Below are 26062 nucleotides of genomic sequence, written 5' to 3' on the forward strand. Positions count from 1 at the left end.
TAATATAATACATATATAAAATAATAATAATAATAATATAATACATATATAAAATAATAATAATAATATAATACATATATAAAATAATAATAATAATATAATATATATATAAAATAATAATAATATAATATATATATAATAATAATAATAATATAATATATATATAATAATAATAATAATAATAATAATAATAATAATAATAATAATAAAAACATGAAAAAAACAGTAATTACGTACGCAAATTTTATTTAATAAGAAAAGAAGGGAAGGCTTAAACTTAGTAATAACTACAATGAATATTTCTTTTCTTTTAAGAAAACAATTCCCCCAGCGAGTGTAAATAACCACAGCTGCTCTACGGCCTTGCTCTCTTACAAGAGCATTGAACTAAACCAAATTTCGTTCCCGCTAAGTTGTCGAGCTGTTCGAGGGAAGGAATCAGTTGTGAAAAATGGTATGTGTCGTTTTCTTATTCATTTTAAGTATGTGAAAACTTGGTTTACGTAATTTTTAATCTTCCGTCTTTACTATGTGGCCTAATCATCATCATCATCATCATATTAAACAGGTGATCCTATTGCTGGCCTGGTGCTACTAGATCAGGCTATATGAAGATATTGGCTTCTTGAGATGAAATGCACCTAACGTTGATGTTTTTTTTTTGTTTTTCTACTTCGTTTTGCAAAACTTAATTATGTTCTGCAAAACCAAAAACAAAAAAAAAAACATCCCCTCCTTTTTTTCTTTTTCCCATTTCTCTTTCTATCTCTCCCACTTCCTGACTGGTTTCCTAACTTAAAATGTACCAAACGAATACTGTTACCATTTTCCCTCTCCCATTGCAAAACTCATTCGTGTTCTGCATGACAGGGAACAAAAACAATAAAATCCACTACAAAACAACCAAACCAAACACTACAAACTAGCAATTGAAGATACAAAGAACTTGAAGAATAAAAACCTTCTCCAAAATAACTGGATGCAACATGAATATTATTTCTAAAATAATTGGATTCAGTTTAAATAACCCGAAAAGGGTTGATATACGACAAAACAACCAAACCAAACTCTACAAATAAATATTTGAAAATATAAAGAACATGGAGCATAAAAACTGGTTCCAAAATAACTGGATTCGGCATTAAATAACCCGAAAAGGGTTGATATGCCGTAAAACAAAACAAATAAACAAAATCTGTTGCTGGCATAGGTTTCCCTGATTTGTAGTGAGAATTCTTTCTCAAAAGAACTCAGGTACTTATGAGAGGGACCATGTAAATGTTGCCAACATCCTAATAGAAGTGCATTCATTCTTTTTATTTTTTTTTTGCAGACTGTTATCCTCATCTTCATAGTTGTTGTTGTTGTTTCATCATGTTTTGGCCAACTCATCCTCCAGCCTTCTTCAGGTGATTAACCGCGTCAAGATAGAAATGCTGAGTCTTATACCTGTATCCCTAGTAATTACTACCTTTCTTCCATAGTTGTCATCGTCTTACCACGTTTTGACCAATTAATCCTCTGCTTTGCTTAGGTAGGATTGAAACCGCTATCTTCAGACAATGCTCACCTGGCACAATAGAGATTCAACATCTCTATCCTCTGAATGGTTTTATATTTTGGGTTTTATATTTTCAGAATCCTTTGAGATGAGGTTTCATAATTTGTATGTTCATTCTTTTTGCCGACTGTTATCCTCATCCTCATTGTTGTTGTTTCCCCGTGAATCGCCATGGATTCCTAAAAAAAAAAAAAATCCCAAATGAAAGTGATTTTGTGAAACGAACTGGATTCGAACTTGGAACGCCCAGGTCGTCATTCTGTGTCGTTAACCTCTTGACCACCATCACATGATTTAATAGAACGCCACCCCTCTTCTTTGTCAAAGCAGATGCTGATCCTTTTTTTCCAGACAGATTTCAAGCTAACTAAACGTATACTATGGATACTGGCAAAACACAACGCCCATACATTCAGATGGGAGGAGGATGGTTATATATGATTACGTAAATGTTATATTAATGCTGTGTGTTATGTTCGGATCAGGGGGACAACAAAAAAATTGAACCATAAAAATGTGTTGAGCATTTTTACAATTGATCTGACTGCAAGACGACATATTAGAGCCAAACAAAGATGGCCACAAGTAATGAAGTTGATATGACATTTTTCAACAGCCACTAAAAGATTGATTGTGTGATGAATAGTGACTCAAAGGTGGAGCAATCCCCAACTTCATTGGTGTCCAGGAGAAAACCAAGACAACATGTGATAACTCTATGATAAGCAGATCAGTTTTCTTTTTCCTAAACTAGTTCCCCTAGACATCTTATAGCAGTCAATCTAATAAAACCTCTAGCATAAATGTGGTATTGTGGTGATAATCACGAGGGCTAGGACAACAGCATATTCTTTTCATTTTTTTTACTCTCGAGTGTGTATCCGTTGATATCTTATATGCTTTTATATAGAGTGATGTGGTTCTCGGTTAATTAACTGTGTCTAACTTTGTCAGATATATACTCAAGAGTCAAAACAATGAAAAGAATATGCTGTTGTCATAGCCCTACTAATTACTATTAATCCCTAACTGTGCATCAACCAGATACCATAACACTGAGTTCACTGCATATTATCATAACAAAAGTTCATACAAAATTACAGCCAAACCGGTCCAGTAGTTTTGAAAAAAAGTAGAACGGGCCGACAGACAGACTAAGAGAAATATAATATAGCTTTGTATGACATACATAGTTGTGTAGGTTGGCAAGTGTTCTGGTAGCGATGAAGTCGCTTAAGGCGTTTTTGATATTGCTTAGGTTTTTGAAGCACTTCTCGTGCAGAAAGTTGTTGAGATGCTAGAAAAAGTGGTAGTTGGTAGGTCAGAGGTCTGCAGAGTATGGCGGATGAGGCAGTGTTGTAGCCCAATTCGTTCAATTTCTGCGGGGTCGGTTTAGTAACATGCAGTTGGGCATTGTTGTAGAGAAGAAATGGGCATTTTCTGTTGACTAAGGTTGGATGTTGTTGTCGAAGTTTCTGATGCATTTCATCCATTTGTTGACAGTACTTTTCTGCCGTAATGGTTTCGCTTGCATTCAAAAAACTGTAATAGATGCGATCGGTCGCAGACCATCAAACAGTCAGCATGACCTTCTTTTGGTGCAACTCTGGCTTCGGGAAGTGTTGTGGAGCTTTGCCGGTGTCTAACCACCGAGCTGAACATCGTTTGTAGTAAAGAACCCACTTTTCATCTCGGTTGAGAAACGGGTCGTTCTTGTTGTGTAAATGAAGGGAAGATGACACTCATAATGACGTTTCTTTCGGTTGTCATTCAATTCATGATGCGCTCATTTATCAAGTTTTTTAGTCTTCCTGATCTCTCTCAAGTGGTCGGAAATCGTTGTACATGTTACGTCTAATTCAGAAGCAAGTTCTCGAACAGTTGTGCATGGCAATTAATTGATCGTTGTCAACATCCGATGGCTGATCATTTCGCTCATCAACTTAAAGATTCTCATCATCGCCACAAAATTTCTTAAACTACCATTATGCTATGCGTTCAGTAGTGGTTCCTGGGCCAAATGCTTTGTTCCTATCACGAGCTGTTTCAGTAGCTTTTCGGCCTAGCTTGAATTGAAATAAGAAAATTGATTGATTTTGCTTTTTTCCATCTTGTATTCAACGTTCTGAAAAGAAGACAATTGTTTTTAAACGATTGTAATTTAAACGATTAGATAGAACGAAAAACACTCTTTAAAATTCCGCAACTTTCTTCTCAATCGAATATATCTTTCTTGTGGTCTATTGGTCTCACTGGACGACCATTCATCTAGTCTGGTGGACTTAAGGTAACCTCACTTGGAGAAGGTGCGCCATTCCTTGTAAAAGTTAGTTTGAGTTAACCATACAGAGATCTTATTCGTGCTGTGAATACTATGTGGTTTTGAATATTTAGTCACGGTTTACTTCTATGGAAAAGTATCCGCATGCCAGGTTGCCTTGATAAACCCCTGTAAATAGAGACCTTAGACACTCAAGGATAGTGTCTAGTAAGTATTCAAGTTTTCTCTGTAGGCATTGTAGTATTAACATGGATGTGTGCGTTCACTGTACAGATCGTGATCATGCCAATATCCATAATTCCCCCCCCTACTCTTTATCTGTGCCTAAACCTAAACCTAGATTCCATGCACAAAGCTTCTTACTTAGAACTGCACGCCTGTGGAACTGTCTTCCGTTTTCCGGCTTTCCAGCTGATTCAATATAGTTGTCTTCAAGTCCAACATAAACAAGTTCTTGATGAGCCGATTCACTTAAGTTAACAAATTTGTCGAATTTTCATTACTAACGATTATTATATTGTCTAATTGACTAGTGTACACTCTTTAACCCTTATCCTCGAGTGGCCTCTGGGCCTTCATAAGTGGTGATGCCTATGTAAAAAAAATGCTAATCATTCTGTCAGGCCAAAGTATATATATATATATATATATATGAGAGAGAGAGAGAAAGAGAATTATAAATAATCATTTTTAATACTTAGAGCGCAGAAAGTTACAATTGCCACTGGTCAGTTAAAAAAAAAAAGAGAGAAACAAACTATAATGTTACACACGTTTTACACACGTGTTAAATGTAGGGACCCAACACATTGTAGACTCTGTCGCAAAGGAGACCAAGACAAGAAATAACTCGAGTCACTTTTTTTCTATTGAAACAACCTTTATTTCCGGGTATTTTTCCTGACCTCTGTCCTCCTGAACATGATAATTTGTCTGCGCACACGTTCCTTTTATAGTCATTTTTTCTTGCTGTGACGTCATCTCGCACACGGCTCGGTCATTTGCATACAGCTGCAGCTGCTATATGTGCGTCCGTTCTCTGTTACAAAACAATTAAGAATGAAAATGACAAACTCTTATTCTCTCATCATCATCATCATCATCATCAAGGGATTATGAACACAACTTTAGTAGACATCATCATCATCATCAAGATATTATGAACATCATAGCCTTATTAGCCATCATCGTTGTTGACAATAGCAAGAGGACATGAACCGCTTTGATGTGACAGGTTAAGGAGAAAGTTGCAAGTTTGTAACGAAGTTCAATTACTTAGAAACCATTAAAAAAAAACTGCGTAAATAGTTCAGCAATTGTACATCCCACACACAATGTTTTTGCTGGATAATCGAGCAATCACTCCGCTTGAGAAGATAAGCTCACACGAAAGGAAATAGTTCATCAGTGTGTAACTGTTATTCATATGTTTGCTATCAAATCGATCTGATTGAAACATAGAAAAATTGTGGGTTCAGCTGTTACGGCGTATTTACGTAGTAAAACAAAATAAACGGTCGATAATCACCTGACAACTCTCATGCAGCAGGAAAACATAAAAAGATCGATCAGAACAAATCAATATTGAACAGCCTTTGATATTTTTTTTTACATAGGCATCACCACATTATCAAGGCCAAGAGGCCACTCAAGGATAAGGGTTAAAGAGTGTACAGTAGAAATTGGACAATATAGTAATCATTAGTAATGAAAATTTGGTAAATTTGATAACTTATATGGAACGGCTCATCAAGAACTGTTAGACTTGAAGACAACCATATTGTAGTCAGCCGGAAAGCAGGAAAACGGAAGACAATTCCACAGGCGTGCAGTTCTAAGAAAGAAGCTTTGTTCATGGAATCTACGTTTAGGTTTAGGCACAGATAAAGAGTGGGGGGAATTATTGATAGTGTTTACAGCTAGACGAGTGTTTCTTGTGAAAGTTAGGCGAGGGGGGACCATCGATGTTGCATGTACTGCACCCATTAAAAAGTAATACAATAATAAATTTGCAGTGTTGTTCCTGGCTTTAGATAGTGTATTTTTATTACAAGTGCCAAGAATAGCGTTAGCAATGTTAATACACATACAGTAAAATTGGTAAATGAAAAAGATGGATAAAAACATGAATGTATGCACAGGATGTAGGAGGCTAGTATGTGAGTCATTGAGTCCTTTTCTTTTGCGACTCACCTCCATTGACCAGGAATTAATATACATGAAGTTTAATTGGTGAATGAAAAAGTTGGATAAAAATATGAATGCTATGAATGGGTCATCAGTACTAATTTAAGAATGGGAATTTTGGAATGAAATTAAAAAATGTGAATCAACAAACAAAATATATTTATATATCAACACTTTTATATAAATACACTCTGTATCTTTAGCCTTGTAGGTTGAGTTTGGGGGAATTACAAAGGAATTACCACTTATCAAGGCCTGGAGGCCACTCGAGTATAAGGGTTAACAAGTGCACAGTAGTCAATGGGATAATGTCATAGTAATCATTAGTAGTGGAAATTTGGTAAATTGGATTACTTAATAGGACAGCTCATCAAGAACTTAGACTTGAAGACGACCATATTGTAATCAGCTGGAAAGTAGGGAAATGGAAGGAAGTTCCACAGGCGTGCAGTTCTAAGAAAGAAGCTTTGTCCATGGAATCTATGTTTAGGATTAGACACAGATAAAGAGTGGGGGAAATTATTGATAGTGGTTTCAGATAAATGAATTACTCGTAAGCTTTGACCAGAAAGAAAAGACCTAATGTCAAAAACCTTATCACCAATAGCATACCCGTGAAATTTGTATGGAAGACCAGAATGCCACACTCTGTTTAACACCTTCGAAATGTCGAGTACAATGGCCTTTCTCTCTCTTAAATTATCCATAAACCTGCTCAGTTAGAACAGTTAAAAGATTAGCAATTGAATGAAAATCACGAACATCATACTTACTTTCCAAAAAATGAAGATGATTACTGTTGAGAAACCTTTCAAAAACTTTGCTCATAACGGAGAGAAGATTAAGAGGATGAAACTTAGTTGGATCACCAATATTTTTAAAGCTGGGGACAACAGATGACCATTTCTGACAGGAAGGGAAACAGGATTGATAGAAAGAGAGATTGAATAAATAAATAATTCAAGGTGCACAACGTTTGAGAACAACAGGAAGTGAAACAGAACCGGAAGTCCTAGACTGGTCAAGATCAGAAAGAACTCACCAACCATCTTAGGGGCGATCATTACAGATATATAATATATATAAAAAGTCAACATATTTCATTAGAGAGAGAGAGAGAGAGAGAGAGAGAGAGAGAGAGAGAGAGAGAGAGATTAGTTTTTTTGGAAAAAGAAATCCAGCAGAGTGCTCAATTAAAAGGAAAATCCGAAATATAAGAGCGTATTTATATTTTGTGTACAGAAAGTTGTTAGATGAGACAAGTCATTGGTACCGTCGGTTTCAAGCCCGATAGTTAGGACCGTTTAAGATATTCATATCAAACTCTCTTCAGCCAATACTCGTCTAATTTATAACCAGAAGTATGAAATATATATACCTCACAAGTTCACGTTTAACTTTAACTCTCATTTTGTTAAATCCCCCACCCCCCGTTTATTTATCGGATGATGATTATTTCATTAACTTTAAAATTTGGATTATTTTAAATTTAAAATCTAATTTCGATTGAAAACCTATTTTATAAAAAAATTTAATATATAAACGGATTTTAATTTCATACCAATTTAATTTTTAAAAATCTATTTCTTTATATATAAAAAAAAAACCTTAAATTTTATATCAGTATCGGTTAAAAACTTCAATTTTCTTTTAATTATATCGAATTACGTTTAAAAATTTCGAAATACGTTTAAAATTTTTCTTTAAAAATTTCAAATCTTTTGTTTAAATATATCGAATTACGTTTAAGAATTTCGAAATACGTTTAAAAATTTCAAATCTTTCAAGGTTTGCGAAGTGAGTATTTATCTAGCCTAAGGGATTTTCCTAGTATATTAACACTATTATATTTTGGCTATAGTTTTAAAATTGAAACAGATTTTAAATTACATTTATAAAGTATGATTTTTAAAAATGTATATATAATACCTTAATTTAAAATCTATAATACAATTACGATTAAAATCCTATTTTACCGACTAAAACCATTTTAGTATTTACAAGTTTACTTTTTTTATATACATATATAATCAAAATCTAAGTTTTGTCTTTTTCATTGATCCAGTTTATTAGGAGCGCTTTCCTTCTGTGTAAGCAATTTTTCAAAGATTAACTCCTCACATTTAAACATTTTATTTTTGGTTCATGAATTGCCCAGAGGATGTAGTATTTTTCTGAATTACAGAGCGAGCATTGACTTACTTCAGGGGTGTATGCTGGTTTGTGCTCGAGTTTTCTCCATTTTATGGAAAAAGGTGTATTTTTTCTTTAAGCTCCCACACTCGGGTAGCTAATGCTGTAGTCATCCTTGTTTTAGCTCTAAAGGAACTCATATGCCCATAGTATCTTTGTTTAAATTGGCCTTTTGTCATACCTATATATTTTTTCCGGTATGTCTGTAGATTGGTACGTTATTGTGGCCTCATAAACAAGGGATTCAGCTTTACAATTGCCCTCCAATGGGCAACTATTTTAGGTCCTACAAGAGCAGCCTGCGTTATCTATCTTTTTGGGGTCCTTAGATATGATCGACTTGATTGATGGAGCTGTTGAGTAACTAACTTTCTATTAAAAATTTTATGCAGTTTGTGTTTTTCTGGAAAATGCTTATCTAGAAGTCTGAGAAAAAATGTCCTACTCTAGTTTTTGTATTTAATGAGAACGGAGGTAAGAACCAGATTATCTTCCGTCTCCTACTTCGTTTTTTATTTTCTTTTTATATCCTGGTTCTGTTGAAATGTTATGTTTTCTCTGAACCCGGAAAATAATATCTATAAAAGTGAACGTGTCTGTGTATCTGTCTGTGTATCTGTGTCTGTGTGTGTACATTTCCCTACGCAATAACTCTGTCAATTTTAAGTCTACAGACTCGAAATTTGATATACAGGGTACTGAGATTTGGGAAAATCTTTATAATCCGTTTTCGGCCAGAAATTTGGCTATTAAGGGGTCAAAGTTCAACGATTTGACCTTTGAGAACTCTACCAAACTCCTGTCAATTTTGGGTCTAAACATTTGAAATTTTAGATATATGTTCCTTGGACATGGATCTTACGTAATAACTTGATTTGAGCCCAACACAAATGTTAAGGGATTATAATAGGGGTCAAAGTAAAACAAAATTGACCTCTGCGATCTCTACCAAATTACTCAGACAATTTCTGGTCTAACCATTTGAAATTTTACATAAAGGGTATTCAGAGATAGGGCAAGCTTTTTAATCGGTTTGGGTCGAAAATTTTTAGTTACCAATACATAAATGTATGTATGTATGTATGTTTGCATATCGCCTAAAACTTTTCACAGCGGAGACGGATTTTTACATGATCAGTATCATTTTGAAGTTCGACCCTTCAGACGACAAATATTGAAAAATTGGCTAAAATCATTTATATCTTCACCTTCAACTGAGCACTTTTCTACAGGGGCGGTCGCTTTTTTCACCGATATTTTCGAAAGTCATCCTCTCTTTTCGATTGTCTAGCCTTAATTAAAACCTATGTCACTTCTGGTTTATCGGTGGTCCTAACAGCAAAGACGTCAGGTTTTTTTCCAGTTCTTTTCCTCTTTTGTGGTACGGGTTCGAGCCTGCCTTCCTACTAGCACTTTTTTTTTTTTTGCTCAACATACACCTCCAAACATCCGGGCAACGCCGGGCTGAAATGCTAGTATATATATATCATCCCCTCCTGTTTATATAAAAAAATATTGCAACACCTTTCTGTAGTGAAACGGCTTTCTATGGGAAAGATGATGATTTCACAGAAAAGTCAATCTCCTCCTCCTCAACAACAACAACACCAATAACAACATGATGAGAAGAAGAAGTAGAAGAAGAAGAAGAAGAACCCACTGGAGTAGAAAAGGAAACAGAACATGATTCAGGAACAGAAATGAAAACATGATGGAATAAATATGGTTGATGGAGGTCATTATTTGAAAAGCTTGTAGGGAAGGTGACAAAGAAAGGTTAAGACAGATCTCATCAGCAAGGTCTGCACGATTAGAGTGGGAGCAGCCAGTCAGAATGATGGACATGAGTGTCACCAAAGACAAAGACAGGAATGAAGTTGTAATGTATTATCAATACTGCTGGATATAATATCAGCAGCAGCAGAGAAGTGATTGTCAGAATGAGAACAGGGGCAAAAAGAACAAATGTGAAGTAAAGTGCAATAAAGACAACCACAGACAGATAAAAGGACATGAGATTCAAGATTGTGAAGAAAAATAGTATAAGTAGATCGTTGCTTTTAGTTTAATCTCACAAAGTGCAAGGATGTGAGGAGATTTGCATAAGGGAAAAGAAACTGAACATCAGGAAAATTTGTTTTCAGACTTCTAAGGTTACTATATAAAAGATTAAAATGTTTCTTGTGTAGAAGGTATAAAAATAAAAAGGGAGAGAAAAGTAGACTCACTATAACTAGCTTCAAATCCAACATAAACAAATTCCTGACAAACCGCCCCCTTAAGTAAGACACTATCAAAATCCCTAATACTAATGATTACTACAATACTATCTCATTGATTACTGTACACGCAATAACCCTTATCCCTGAGTGGCCTTCGGGCCTTGATAAGTGGTGACCCTCGTGTAAAAAAAAAGAAAAAAGAAGACTCACTATAACTAGCAACTTTACAATTAGGAACATTCGCTTGTACAGTCACTGCACAGGCTGTGATCATCTCATTGCGCGAATCCAAAATTATTGTCCTATCCAATTCTCCCTCTGAAATGAAAACCACAAACTTAGTTTATAAAAGGAATAATAATAACTAGCAGGACCCGTGGAAATTCCACGTTAGTTAAAATCTTTTAAAACACATCAGTAAGAAATTCCTTATTGTTATATTACAAAAATGAACATATGGAAGCAAGTAGAACAAAGAACTTTAGTTAAAACTTTTATTGAAGGTCAATGCGATCGTAACTGATGCTGTTGATATTGTCAGGAAGTGCTGGTGATGATTGAGGCGGTGACAGGAACGTCGATCAGCTGCTTGGAGTGAGAGTGGTCAGTCAGCAGGTTCTTGGGAGTCAGACTGTGAATTTAAAAAAAACTGTGCGACATAGTTGACATCGATTTTGTGAAAGTTCTGATGACCCCAGGTTGTTTAATATTTCAGGACATCTTGGATTACATGTATAGGTAAGGAATAGGTCTGGCTTTCCATATTTACAGAAAACTGCAATTGCATCTTGATACAGTTGTTGAAGATTCCTAGGACTTCCTGTAAATGAAGATGGTAGAATAACTGGTACACCAGAATCGCCATCTTCATTCCTTGCTAAATGATCCATTAAGCCAGAATATTGAGTAGCTCTTGGTTGACTTTGATAGCTTTTAATGAAGTTAAATAAGCAACCGTCAACTTTTACATATGCAATAGACTTTTCTATTTATTTTGAATTTTATTCAATGAAGATTTGGAAATTCACAAATATTTTTTAAGTCGAATTATTGATATAGATTTCAATTAATGCATCACAACTTCCTGATAATATAAATAGAACACTTTGAATTTTCTGTACAAAAGTTTTTTTCCATAAAAACATTGTAATCTGTTATAATATTCAGATTCTTGTGTATTACATGCATATAAAATGAAGTGTTTCTGTAAATCTTATGAAGTACAGTTAAATTTTGATTTTTCGATAATCAAAATGATGTGAGGTAGGTTGTACCTATCAAATTTATGTCAATGTTATATAATTAAGTAAAGTTAAACAAACTGTACACTACTTTTTCATGAAATTATGAATTTTAAATATAAGGAAAGCAATTTTTAAAAAATGTTTTTCCAAAATCATATTTACATCCAAGTTAATTTTTAGATTAGCTGTTCCTGATTGTTTTCATAACACTTCACGGTAAACAATATTCTTAGTATATGTTACACCACACTTTCTTCCCTGATTATCATCTCTATGCAGTTGCATTATCTTAAATTTCACACTGTGCTTAGATCGAGCTCTTGAATATGCCACATACAGTTGACCATGAGAAAATACAGGTTGTTGAAGATATATACCAACCTTATCCAAAGTTTGGCCTTGTGCTTTATTGATGGTCAGTGAATATGCTAATCGTATTGCAAACTGTATCCGATGGAATGCAAACGGAACATTTGTATCACTTGGTTTTAACTTAATTCTTGGAATGATAACTGTGGAACCTCTATTAGATCCATTAATTAAAATAGCAATGATGCTGTTTTGATGACATTCTTTTATTTTCATCCTAGTTCCATTACAAAGTCCTTGATTTATGGATAAATTTCGCAGTCGCATTACTATTGCCTCTATTTTCACATTAAGTCGGTGAGGTGACATTCCAGATGGAGTTAATGAATTTATGAACTCAATAGGATAATTTTGAAGTTCAGCATCATCATCGGAGATGTAATCTGTACTTAAATATGTATTTATGCCTCCGGGAAGATTATTTAGAATTTCTACATTTACTGTTAAACATTCTGTATTTTTTGGAGTCATGATGATTCTATTTTCCATTTCTTGAGGGCTGCAATCAAATATTTCTGAGATTAGAGAACCATTACATACCGAATCATCAGGAACATCTATGGCATATACAGGAACGTCATTAAGACTGCTCATTAGTGTACCATTACCAAGATGAAGGAGCCATCTAGAAAACTCCTGTTCATTTATGTTAGTTCTGACGTTTTGTGTTAGTTGTAAGTGACTGAAATGATGCCACAATGGGCATCTTTTAAGACAGGTGTCTATAATAGATGTAGGTGATCCATGTGGCACTGCTGGCAAAATTTGCCTGAAGTCACCTCCAAGTATGAGAAATTTTCCACCAAATATTTTATCGTTACCCATTATATCTTGTAAACATCTATCTATAGCAAGCAGTGCATGATTAGGTATCATAGAGGCTTCGTCTATGATTAATACCTTTACCTTTCTCAAAAAAGAAGCATGCTCTGATACAGGGGAAACGTTACAGACACTGGTTTCTGTCAGAGGTACAGGTAGTTTTAATATACTGTGGAGTGTTTTCCCTGAAGTTAGTAGCATTGCAGCAATGCCGCAGTGGCGGTTACAGTACTGCTGGAGGTGAAGTAATCATATAACATGTTGAATAAAAAGGTTTTTCCTGATCTGGCTGGGGCATCTAAATAGAAGCAATTGTTGTGTGGGGCTTCTTTTTCAGTTGCCATGACAGCCTTGATTATAGTATTAAAGACCTCTAATTGTTCATTGTTTAACAATTCAACATTAGGCCCGTTTGTATTTCGAGTGATATTATCTATTGGAGGATCACTAGATGCATCAGAATTTTTGTAGGAATTTTTGACACCCCTAACACGAAACTGCGAATAAAATATAAAAATCTCGTAATTTCTCTGTTAAAAGTGGGTTATTTATTTTCTTTATGGATTATACTTCCAAAATAAACTATTAAAGTTGTTTTAAAAGTAATAGAAATACTTTTTTTTTTAAACAGTAATGAATTTTCCGAACTCAATATTTTTCAATTTTTAAACTTTAAAAATCTATCAAAATTTTTCTATTGATTCTATTTTTACGATATTTTCAGGGTCAATGTGAAATTTTATGTTCTTTCCAATAAACTGAATATAATATTTTAGACAAAGGTTTTTTTTTAATTCACCCCCTCCCATTTTCAAGTTTCTATTAAAAAGTAAATAATTAATTTACTCACCGAAAAGTAAATAATTAATTTACTCACAAATTGAAGAGAAAAGGTCAATAAATAATATATTCAAATTTAAAACAAAAGAAAACGTAGTGTTTTTTTAGAATTTTACCTGTAAAGTTTGAAGTTTAAAACCTTTTCTTTTAAACCACGTTATTTGTTTTTTTCTTTTTTTTTAATGGAACCTTGGTCCTTGCTCCTTTAATAATTAGGGCTTGAATTACATTTTTCGAGGAGTTATAAGCTTGGAAAGACAGGGGGTCGAATAATTCACGCCTCCCATTTTGAAATGTCAATTAAAAAGCAATTAATTAATTTATGTACCAAAGTCTTATATATCACAAATTGAAGAGAAAGGGTCAATAAATAATATATTCAAATTTAAAACCAAAAAAAAGAACTGTTTTTTTAGAAATTTACCTGTAAAGTCCGAAGTTTAAAACCTTAAAAAAAAAAAACATGTTTTTTTTATTTTTGTTTTTTAATGAAACCTTGGTTCTTGCTCCTTTAATTGAAAAAAAATTAGGGCTTGAATTACATTTTTCGATGAGTTATAAGCTTGGAAAGATGGGGTGGAATTTTTCACTATTTTCACGAAATTTCTGACACACCTAGAGGATCACCTGTTAGTTCAGGTAAACCCATTGCCTGGCAAGAAGAACCATGCTCATTAAATATTGCTTTTATCAAATGAATAACTGGGGGATATGTATATACACTGGCCCCCGCCCTTTGCGGCCCGGGCGACAAGATCAAAGTGTAGTATCTGTCGGAACAGATACTGCAAGCAAAGACCATATGTGGTCAATGTAGGGACAACCCTTCATACCAACAGTTCCTATACAACTCCCATTTCCCACCCATCGGGAGCTGGTCCCCATTTCCCTCCCCCCTCCCTCTCTCTCCACATTAAAAAACGGCCTTGTGCCTAATTTGCTCAGTGGGGAAGCAAATAAATACAAACTGGGGGATATGTATAATATATCCACCAGTCCACTACACTTTACCGTAAAATTCAGCTGAAACAATTGTTGACGAATTACCTCCTTTGAATCGATATCGTCTGCTTGTGATAATTGAGCGAAAACCTTATTAGGTATTAAATGCTAAAACATTTTAATACACTAGCTAATTGGCTATAAAGTAAGTTATTCCGAACTTTGATCTAACATTTTAATTAAAAAAAAATAAAACTTAACATTTTCTTGTATCTTTTTTTTATATTAAGAAAAATGTAAGCATCATGCTGAAATAATAAAAATGCCATTCTTAATAAGGAGAGAGGGTTTGACTATTCTAAACCTTCACCTAAATAACGATTTAATGAAAAAAATGTTTAAAATGTTCTTGTATTTTTTTATAATTTTTGTTAAATAAGAAAAATCAATAAACTTTGATAACACTATTGTAAGAATCATGCTGAAAGCCATTCTTAATATGGGGAGGGTGGGTTAACTATTCTGAAACTTTACCTAACAATATAAAAAAAAATAAGGGAAAAATATATGTATGAACAATAAATATTTCTTTAATTAAATAAAATATACTGTAAATCTTTAAATAAGGAATAAATATTTATTTAAACCATAATTATTGAAACAGTATTTTACTGCATAAAAAAACGGTTATGGGGAGAAGGGTTAACTATTTTGAACCTTCACCTAAATAGCGATTTAATGAAAAAAAAATTTGATGGTCTTGTATCTTTTTTTATAATTTGTTTTAAAATAAAAATAAAAAAACTTTGATACCGCTATTGTAAGAATCATGCTGAAAGCCATTCTTAATATGGGGAGGGGGGTTAACTATTTTGAAACTTCACCTAACAGTGTAATAAAAAATAATGGAAAAAAATATATGTATGAACAATAAATATTTCTTCAGTTAAATAAAATATACTGAAAATCTTTAAATAGGAAATAAATATTTCTTTAAATAAATTAAATCGTAAGTAATGAAACAAAGTGTTTTATTTCATATTAAAAAAATTGTTGTGTCCATTTTTAATAGTATTTAAATATGTATGCCCTGTCGGTGGGCATTAGAAGATGATGAATGCCTCTAAAAGAAGCAAAATAAAACAGACAAAACATAAATAATAACTATGTAAACAACGTGAAGCTGCATAAATGTTACAAAATTACTCGATTCGGCATTAAATAACACAAAAAAGGATTGATATGCCGTAAAACAAAAGCAAAACAGAACAAGACGTAAAATATGTTTTGACTCTGTGTTACTCAGTGTATTTGCGAATGGTGACTTTGGTGATTTATTTAATAAAGTCATTCTTGACTTTTGTAACATTTATTTCGAAACATATTTTTTGTTATGTAAGGCTTACTCAAAAGTAAATAAAAAAAAAAAGATAAAGTGGCACAGTAAAAAAAAAACTCGTAACGTTAAATGTAAAAAATACTGAATAAAATAGAATAAGCGTTCCGTATTTACAATAATAAATAGAAGACATCGTTAAAAATGTAAGTAAAATATTATACTATTTAAACTGTGGAACGATACCGTCTATGCATAATTGTCTTTAAAATAATCCGGAACCATAAATAGACAGTTCATATATATTTTTTTTTTGTTTTTTTTTTTTTTGTTCGGGAAGTTTTGGGAAATAAAAGGGTTTAATGATTTTTAACTAATAAAGATTGAACAATAAAGGGAGATAATTCACATTAATTAATGTTTGCGATGATGATGACGCGTTTCATTAATTAATGTTTGCGATGATGATGACGTGACACCATACGGACAAGCACATTAATATATAGATGTTTATTTTTGTATACTAAATGTGAAACTCGGCTTCCCAAGGTTGAGTGGCAGACTTACAAAATGAGAGTTTTGCCTGATTAGACTGAAACACACGAGTCCCATCGACACAGTACTTCAAACAAGAGCACCAAAGTTCCAACCTGTCCGGAGAGGTACATGGGTCCAACTGCTCAACAGCTCTCAGGAAAATCAACTGGTCCTTTTTTTTTTTTTTTTTTTTTTTTTTTACAAGGGTGTCACCACTTATCAAGGCCCAGAGGCCACTCAAGGATAAGGGTTAATAGGTATACATTAGTCATTGTGATTTTAGCATAGTAAACAGTGGGAATTTTGAAACTTGGATTACTTAGGGGGACGATTCAATTAGAACTTGTTCACATTGGACTTTTTCTTTTTTTTTTTTTTTCATAGGTATCAACTCATTATCAAGGTCAAAGAGGCAACTCAAGGATAAGGGTTAAAGAATGTACAGTAGAAATTGGACAATATAATAATCATTAGTAATGAAAATTTGTTAAATTTGATAACTTATATGGAACGGCTCATCAAGAACTTATTTACGTTAGACTTGAAGACAACCATATTGTAGTCAGCCGGAAAGCAGGAAAACGGAAGACAATTCCACAGGCGTGCAGTTCTAAGAAAGAAGCTTTGTTCATGGAATCTACGTTTAGGTTTAGGCACAGATAAAGAGTGGGGGGAATTATTGATAGTGTTTACAGCTAGACGAGTGTTTCTTGTGAAAGTTTTGCGAGGGGGGACCATAGATTGAAGCTCAGTCGAACACTTTCCATGAAAATAACGATACATCAGAGACAAACTCGCAACATCTCTTCTTTGAGATAGAGGTTGCAAGGAAGAGAAAAGGACATCTCCTACGAGGCTACGAAGTCTATTTTGAACTCTATCAAGGTAGGCCAAGTCCTTTCTAGCAGCTCCTGCCCAGATGTGGCAACAGTATTCCATCCTTGGACGTACCTGGCTCTTATATAGATAGAGAATTGCATCAGCAGTGAGATATCTACTGGATCGATAGAAAGATCCCACCATTTTTCCAGCGGCCTTGGCAACAGATTTGATGTACGTGTTCCATTTAAGATCAGGAGTAATGGTCAATCCCAGAAGCTTGTCAAAACTTGAGGCCTCCTGAAGACGAGAGCCATTCATTTCAATTGATGCCAGATGTGGATCAGAATGTTGATAATGTAAAGAGAGGAGCTTGGTTTTAGATGCATTAAAAGTAACCAGCCACTCCTTTCCCCATTGTACTACATGCTCAAGATCAGAGGAGAGAGAATTGGAGAGAACTTGGTCGTTTACTGTCTTAGATGTACTACCATAAATGGTAGTGTCGTCAGCATAAATGTCTACAAATGATGTAAGGATGTGATTTGGAAGATCATTAATGTAGATCAGGAAAAGAGTTGGGCCCAGGATGGACCCCTGAGAGACACCGGCATTAATACTGTGGGCTTCTGATTTTAGCCCCTCAACTACTACTCTTATGAACCTATCAGAAAGAAATGATTTAATAATTGAGAAGACATTTCCAGCTATACCATAGCTAGAGATCTTATGAAGTAAACCTTTATGCCATACCCTATCAAAGGCCTTTGATATGTCAAGAGCAATAGCCCTAGAAAGGTTGCCTCCGTCGAGAGATTTGCTAATCCTATGAGATATAACTGTAAGCACATCTGCTGTAGATCTAGCAGAACGGAAACCTTATTGAGTGTCACTAAGAAGGTTATTTTTGTTGAGATGGTTGATTACTTCTGTATTTAACACAGATTCTAGCAACTTACTCATGACGCACAGGAGACTTATTGACCTGTACTGAGAGGGGGATGAGCGATCACCTGAATTCTTAAATACAGGGCATACAGATGAAATTTTCCAGGGAGATGGGAAACTATTCTCCTTAAGACAACGTTTAAATAGTTTTGTAAGTATGGGCGCTAGTTCAGGTCGAAGTTTTTTGAGTACTATAATTGGAATACCGTCAGGGCCAGTTGCTTTACTGGAATCAAGGTTTTTGATTAGCTTGGCAACATCACGTACAGATATACGTATATCACATAGTGTGTTTTCTGATACAGGAGGAAATATTGGGGGTTGGCGGCCTTGATCGCAAAAGGTAGAATTAGCTGCAAAATTCTTGACAAAGAGTTTGGCTTTGTCTGATGCTGACGAGATTACCTCAGGTCCATTGATGATAGTTGGAATGGAGCGCACACTTCTGTTCAGAATTCTGTTTGCTATTTGCCAAAACTGGTGGGAACCAAGCCGCTGCTCAGCTACTTTGGACTTAACAGATTGAGCATACAACCATCTTGCGTTCTTTATTACTTTCTTACAATGGTTGCTGGCAGTCCTGAAAGCGGCTTTAGTTTTCATACATCTATTACGTTGGAAACAGTGGAAAAAGTGATTTCTGTGCGCAATGGCAGCAGCACATTCTGGAGAGAACCATGGCTGGCTGTTAGGTTTTTGCTGAAACTTTTTCGAGGGTATGAAATGATCAATACCTACAATTAACCATTCCGTCAGGTCTAATACTATAGAGGACACATCCTTTTTAAATATGGAATGCAGAGGTAGATCAGTTATAAATGTACGGAAGCTATCCCAGTCAGCCTTAGTGTATCGATATACTGTACGATGAAGAGGTACGTCTGGGGACTTATTACATTTCATTTTTATCTTAATTGATACAACAGAGTGGTCGGAAGATCCAAGAGGCGACAGAACAGAAACTGAACATAGTTCAGGGCAAGTTGTGAGAAAAAGGTCTAGTAGGCTAGCATACTGGCCGTCATTGTCGGGCACACGGAGAAATCCTTTTGAACATTTGACTTCAACTCCTACTATTACTTCTCCTCCTCTTCTGAAATGCTGGTTATGAACATCCCCCCTTTCAACCTCCTGGAATATTTTCACCCCGACTGATTCTAACTATTTGTTAGTGGTCACTGTTCAGTCGACCAGAAGTTGAGTACTTGAGAATCCACCAAACACCTTACAGATGCTAAACTTCTAACTGACCAACAATATGGATTTAGGCGAGCCCGTTCAACAGCAGACATCCTAACTGTAATCTCAGGACATATATACCAGTCACTGGACAAAGCGGAGGAGGGTAGAGCGGTAGGTCTAGATATATCTAAGGCTTTTGACAGGGTATGGTTTGAAGGTCTTCTCAGGAAAATCAGATCATATGGTACCTATTTACTATGCCTCCCCATGGGACAGAGTTGGACACGGTCGTTTTTTAACGTGAAGAAAAGGTACAAAAATAAAAAATTGTCTCAGTCGTGAAGGATTTCTCCTCCACCGAAAGAGAACAAGAAATAGAAGTGCAGCATCTGAAGAACAGATGGTATTTATTTGCTCCCCCACCGAGCAAATTAGGCACAAGGCCGATTTTTAATGTGAGGAGTGAAGGGAGGGAGAAGGGAAAAAGGGGACCAGCTCCCGAGTCATAGCTAGTCATAGCTTGCAGCATCTGCCGGAACAGATGGTATTTATTTGCTCCCCCACCGAGCAAATTAGGCACAAGGCCGATTGTTAATGTGAGGAGTGAAGGGGAAATGGGGACCAACTCCCCGGGGAGTAGGGGAGCTGGATAGTGACAATTGGTATGAAGGGTTGCCCCTACATTGACCAAGGTCTTATATGTGGGGTCGCCCCCGCATATGGTCTTTGCTTGCAGTATCTGTCGGAACAGATGGTATTTATTTGCTCCCCCACTGAGCAAATTAGGCACAAGGCCGATTTTTAATGTGAGCAGTGAAGGGGAAATGGGGACCAACTCCCCGGGGAGTAGGGGAGTTGGATAGTGACAATTGGTATGAAGGGTTGCCCCTACATTGACCAAGGTCTTATATGTGAGGTTGCCCACACATATGGTCTTTGCTTGCAGTATCTGTCGGAACAGATGGTATTTATTTGCTCCCCCACCGAGCAAATTAGGCACAAGGCCAATTTTTAATGTGAGGAGTGAAGGGAGGGGGAAGGGAAAAAGGGGACCAGCTCCCGAGAGGTTGGAAATGGGAGCTGGTTAAAGGTCAGGCATGTGGGGTTGCCCCCACATCTGGTCTTTGCTAGTCATAGCTAGTCATAGCTTGCAGTATCTGTCGGAACAGATGGTGTTTATTTGCTCCCCCACTGAGCAAATTAGGCACAAGGCCGTTTTTAATGTGAGGTAAAAACCAGCTCCCCTAAAAGTAGTCAAAAAGGGGGCACTCTGGTTACCAAAAATAATAATTGTCCCAGTATAGAGGGTTTCCCCTCCATTGACTGGTACAAATTATCTTAAGTGCAGTATCTGCCGGAACAGATACTACACTTTGATCTTGTTTATATATTTTATTGAGAAAGAAAAAATTGAACATAAAAAACGTACAAAAAATTCAATTCAACAAAATTAGGCACAAGGCCCTACAAGAAATTGGGAGGGGGAGGGTACAGGGTCTTTTTGACTACGTAACAGATGAGACTTTGAAGTCTTACTCTTGACTGGCAACATTTACCAAAATACCTCAATCACTCTGTGGATCCTAATCTAACTAATAACCCCAGCGTTCAATGTAAAATTTAACTATGTACAATTTGTATATTCATTTCTGTATGTTGTGTGTGCATTTTTTTTTTTTTTTTTTTTTTTTTTTTTTGTGTGTGTGTGTATGTGTGAGAAAATAAAGTTCGATTTCATTAGAAAGAGTTCTTGAATTAATTGGCATTTGATCTTGGCCAGAAGGCCAAGAACGATATCATATGGTATCACTGGAAGAATACATGACATAATTAAATCCTTCTTAGATAAGAGAAAAATCCAAGTTGTCCTCGATGGTCGTACATCTAAACAATATGATATACATGTAGAAGTGCCTCAGGGGTCTATCCTAGGACCTCTGTTATTCCTAATATTCATAAATGACCTCCCTGACAAAATTGCCTGTGAGATGGGTATATATATTGACGACAAAACAAATGAACACATATCTAAAGAAATGGCAGAAACACTAGAGGATGACTTCCGATCTGTAGTGGAATGGGGACATAAATGGATGGTCACATTCAATGCTGCCAAGACTAAACTCGTTTCCTTCAATAGTTACAAGAAACCTTTTCTACCACCAATACCAATGGCCAATGATTCTTTATCTGAAAGTACATCCTTTAAATTCCTCAGCCTAACGCTCTCAGGAAACATGAGTTGGAACAATTACATTGAGAGTATCGCCAGGACCGCTGCAAAGAAGGTAGGTTCTCTTTACCGTGCTAGAAAGATACTAACACCTGAAAGTATCCTCTACCTCTATAAGGCCACCATTCTCCCATGTATGGAGTATTGTTGTCATATTTGGGCTGGTGTATCTGCCACTAGTCTCTCGCTCCTAGACAAGGTTCAAAAGAGAACCACCAATCTGATAGGTCCTGAACTGTCATTTAAACTTCAGCCCCTGTCCCATCGACGAAATGTCGCATCTACAAGTACTTTAACAGTGAATGCTCTGACGAACCGCAAGCACTTGTGCCCCCTCAACGTAAATACCCCCGACAAACCTGACAAGCAGCTAAATCTAACCCCTTCACAGTAGAGATCCCTAGATGTAAGAGAGCCTTCTACTCTAGTAGTTTCTTCCCCAGGACTGTTAGACTTTGGAATTCCCTGCCGGGTCCCTGCTTCCCCAACTGTACTGACATGCAGAAGTTCAAGTGCAACATGAACCGACATCTTGCTGCCCAACTCCCTACACAGTACCCCTGACCTATATCCCTGATAGTAGCCCCTACAACAAAGTGGCAATGTGCCTTGTTTGAGGTGAAAATGTAATTTAAAAAAATAATAATATCTAGACGATTTCCATTCATGGGGCTTATCTGCAGGTCACGCTGGACATTACTTTTTTCATGTGTTTTTCCTATTCAATGAGGCACTTATTTTTTTAAAACAAATGAAATATTTGCTGTGTGGTCGGACACTGGCCAGAAATATTTTCTGTTTTCTGTGCTCTTCTCTCTTCCCTTGGCCAACCATCAATCATCTGCAACTTCTATCATATAAGGTGCCTTCAATAAGGTTTTAGACTTTTTTTCGTATGGGCATTTTTATCGATGGTATACACGTGAAACTCTAGTCGCATTCAAAGTAATCTCCTCTGGCTGCAATGCACTTATTGTACAATTCCAACAACTTCTGGAAAGCCCCATGAAAGTCCTCTTATGGAAACATGTCGATGACCCTCATTACAGCCTCTTTCATCTATTTGATTGTCTCATAATGATAGTCTCTAAGGTTTTCCTTGAGCTTAGGTAATAGCTAAAAGTCACAGTAAGCAAGTTCTGAACTATAGAGAGGGTGAGGAAATGTCTTGATGCCCATCTTGGTAAAATAGTCGGTAATAAGGATGGAGTTATGAACTGGTGTATTTGCACAAATCTGCTGCATCTACAGTTCCTCATGAATAATTGTGTGTACAGTACTCACACTGACATCAAACTGTGCACTTATTATCGCTATAGACACATGACAGTATCCATGAAAGTCTTTATTTGGCCAATCAACTCTGGTGTTCTGTTTTCCTTACTCCTCCCACACCTCTCATCATCCCTCACAAACTCCTTGCCTTTCTTGAATCTCTTATGCCACTCCAAAACTGATGATCGATTCATACAAGATGGTCCAAAAGCAGTCTGAAGCATTCCATACGGTCCTGTGGAATTTTAACAAGTTTAAAACAGAATTTTTTGTATATCATTCTTCTAGTGTCCTCATGTCCAGATTGCATTTTTTAAATTTGCTAACTGTGACAATGAGGCTTTAGTAGGGTGTATTCCAATTCCTGCTGTAGCTGTTCATCTGAATCTGAAATCATAAAAATTGGCCAGTCATCTCATAAGATGTATAGCAACAACATACTGAATTTTCAAGAGTCTATGACAATTTTAAATGCCTTAACAAAAAAGTCATCAACGAAATGTGCAACACATGTTTACATCTCTACCCATCTCTATATATTTCACAGAATGTTGCCAAAAATAAATAAAATGTCACAATATAATCGCTAGTAAAAAAGAAGTCCAATTGCAAATTTGAAAAGTTGATGCATAAAACTCAAGGGTGTAATATTCGTTTGTGCATGATTATTTTTTTAAATTATTTTCTTTGCTTCATTCTTTTCTTTATTTTTTTATGCGCATTCGTTTTCTTTTTACTTTATTCTCTCTTTCTCTCTCTCTCTCTCTCTCTCTCTCTCTCTCTCTCTCTCTCTATATATATATATATATATATATATATATATATATATATATATATATATATTAAAAAGTATACATATGCCGCTCCCCATTTGAGGTTACAAAATTAGTCAAAGGGAAAATTATTCCCAACTCGCATTTAAGTAAAAATGCACTTTCCTATAAATAATTGAATTTATTAAAAATAATAATAATAATAATAATTAAAGTATTGCAAACAAAAACAAACAAACACACATATATATATATATATATATATATATATATATATGATGAAAATAAAGGAAATAATTATCCGATGAGATGGAGAGATGAAAAAGGAACAGACCAAGTTATATGTTCTTATGTTTTTTTACTGCATTTTCTAATTGTGCATTCATTCATTCTTTATTGTATTTTTTGTTGTTTTCTATCAATTTCTTTTTCATCTCGCTTTTTTATTTTTTGGAGGCGTTTGTTATTTCTGCCTCTTTCTTTTTCCATTCTTTTTTTGGGGTTTGTTTGTTTTTTTCTTTTGCTTGTAGGGGTCGATATTTAGTCCAACGGCATCATCTGAAAATCCTGATGTGAACTCTGGTATCCACTGCATCCCATCAGTTCATAATCCGATGGTCACAGCAACAAATATGAACATTCCTTTGTGTGTTCACTGTACAAGCCATGATTGTCTCACTTGCTGTGCCGGTCCAAAGTTGTTGTGCAATCCAGTCAGCAACAAAGGAATTTCCACACCAAAACAAAATGTTTATAAAGAATAATAATGTTTCTTTTTTTGGATATTTCAAATGGTACTCGCTTTCCTAATTTTATATGGCAGACTTGCAGAATGAGTTCTTGCCTGCCAAAACTGAAACACACAAATATTATTGATACTGTCCTTTGGCTAAGAGCCGCAAGGCCTAAAAGTTACCTGGAGAGGCACACGGGCCTAACTGCTCAGAAAATCCACTGGCCCTGGTCAACTCCAACTTCCCCTCTTACTCCTCCTTCTCCATAAGGTTTGTTAAGCTGCTTCTCCTTCCAATGTTTTGGAATTTTTCATCTTTGACAGGTTCTATCCTTTTGTTAGTGGTCACTATTCGGATACCCACAGGTTGACTAGAGATTGACATCCACCGAAGATAGCATCTAGACCAAGAGTCAGCAACCTCTAGGCTGCGGGCCAAATCCAGCCCTTCAGTTAATATTTTGGGGGGCAACCACCTTACTAAGGACACAATACAAATAAAGATTTTTTTGTAAAATATGTTTGTAATTTTTCTTTTTTTATATTTCTGTAGTAAAATAAATGTTATCGTTTAAATCTAATCATATTATAATTAATACTTGTTTTCCTTAAATGCACATTTATAAATAATATAATAATAAACATTTATTTCCAAATTTAATAATATTGTTGCCACTTATGGCAATGTAGCCAAAGCTGTTTTACCCTTCTTTTATAACAAACATAGCTTTTTTGCTCTTATGCTCTAAAAAGTTGCCGACCCCTGATCTAGACGATCTGCATTCATGGGGTTTATCTGCAGATAATCTGAACATTGCTTTTCTCACAAAGATTGACTTATCCATTTGACGAGGTACTTATTTTTTTTTCAAACAAAGAAAATATCTGTTGGGTGGTCAGACTCTGGACAGAGATACTTTCTGTTCTCTGTGCCTCTCTCTTCCTTTGGTCAAGCATCTATCACTGCATCATCTGCAGGATGGATTGAGCCTACTTCTCCCATAGAGCATACAGCATGCCGAATGAACATAAACCATGCACGACAGCTTGCAGTGGTCAAGATAGTTATGGGCAGCAGTAAACCCCGTAGACCTGTGGACCAGAGCAAGGTTCAACATAGGCTTTGGTGGTGTGTTACCACGTCTTCAGCTAGCTTCTTGAGTGTCTTTGCTAATTTTGGGGTGATTCTGAATCTATTTGTGTGTGAGAAAGATTAATGCAAATTTGGTCACTGTCAGGGTTCAAGTGTCAGCATAAAAAGATGTTTTTCTTTGTGTGTGAGAAATGATATCTCATGCATGAGAGTTCGCTGTGAAGATGATGAAGATGATGACGAAGAAGGAGAGAAAAGTATGACTGCTGTTGAGACATAAGAAAAGTTCAACGGTGACAGACTTTTTTTTGCTTTCAGGACCCATGATCTACATAAGGTTGTATCTACCTGTACCCCCCACCCAACTCATCAATTGTCATTATTGTGAGTGATGACAACAATTCGATAGCAAAGTTTGTTCTACTGTGGCCAATATACAACCTATGTCTGATATTGAAAAAGAGATGCTCAT

The 26062-nt window shown here is 35.5% G+C and overlaps 2 protein-coding genes across 9 annotated transcripts in view; one reads left to right on the forward strand and one right to left on the reverse strand.

Moving 5' to 3' along the window:
- The window catches only part of LOC145248983 (uncharacterized), a 309978-nt gene that overhangs the window by 186953 nt on the left and 96963 nt on the right, over positions 1 to 26062 (reverse strand). The gene's annotated exons all lie outside the window — the stretch shown is intronic.
- Positions 1 to 26062, forward strand: part of LOC145248985 (uncharacterized) — a 134679-nt gene that overhangs the window by 80709 nt on the left and 27908 nt on the right. For all 4 annotated transcript variants that reach the window (XM_080110820.1, XM_080110822.1, XM_080110823.1 and 1 more), the window contains exon 6: positions 316 to 454. In XM_080110820.1, the coding sequence (XP_079966946.1) occupies positions 316 to 454 (139 nt within the window). The remainder of the gene's footprint in view (positions 1 to 315; positions 455 to 26062) is intronic.

Source organism: Euprymna scolopes, chromosome 27, assembly GCF_053919585.1.
Source record: "Euprymna scolopes isolate OS-2025 chromosome 27, ASM5391958v1, whole genome shotgun sequence".
Taxonomy (NCBI): Eukaryota; Metazoa; Mollusca; class Cephalopoda; order Sepiida; family Sepiolidae; genus Euprymna; species Euprymna scolopes.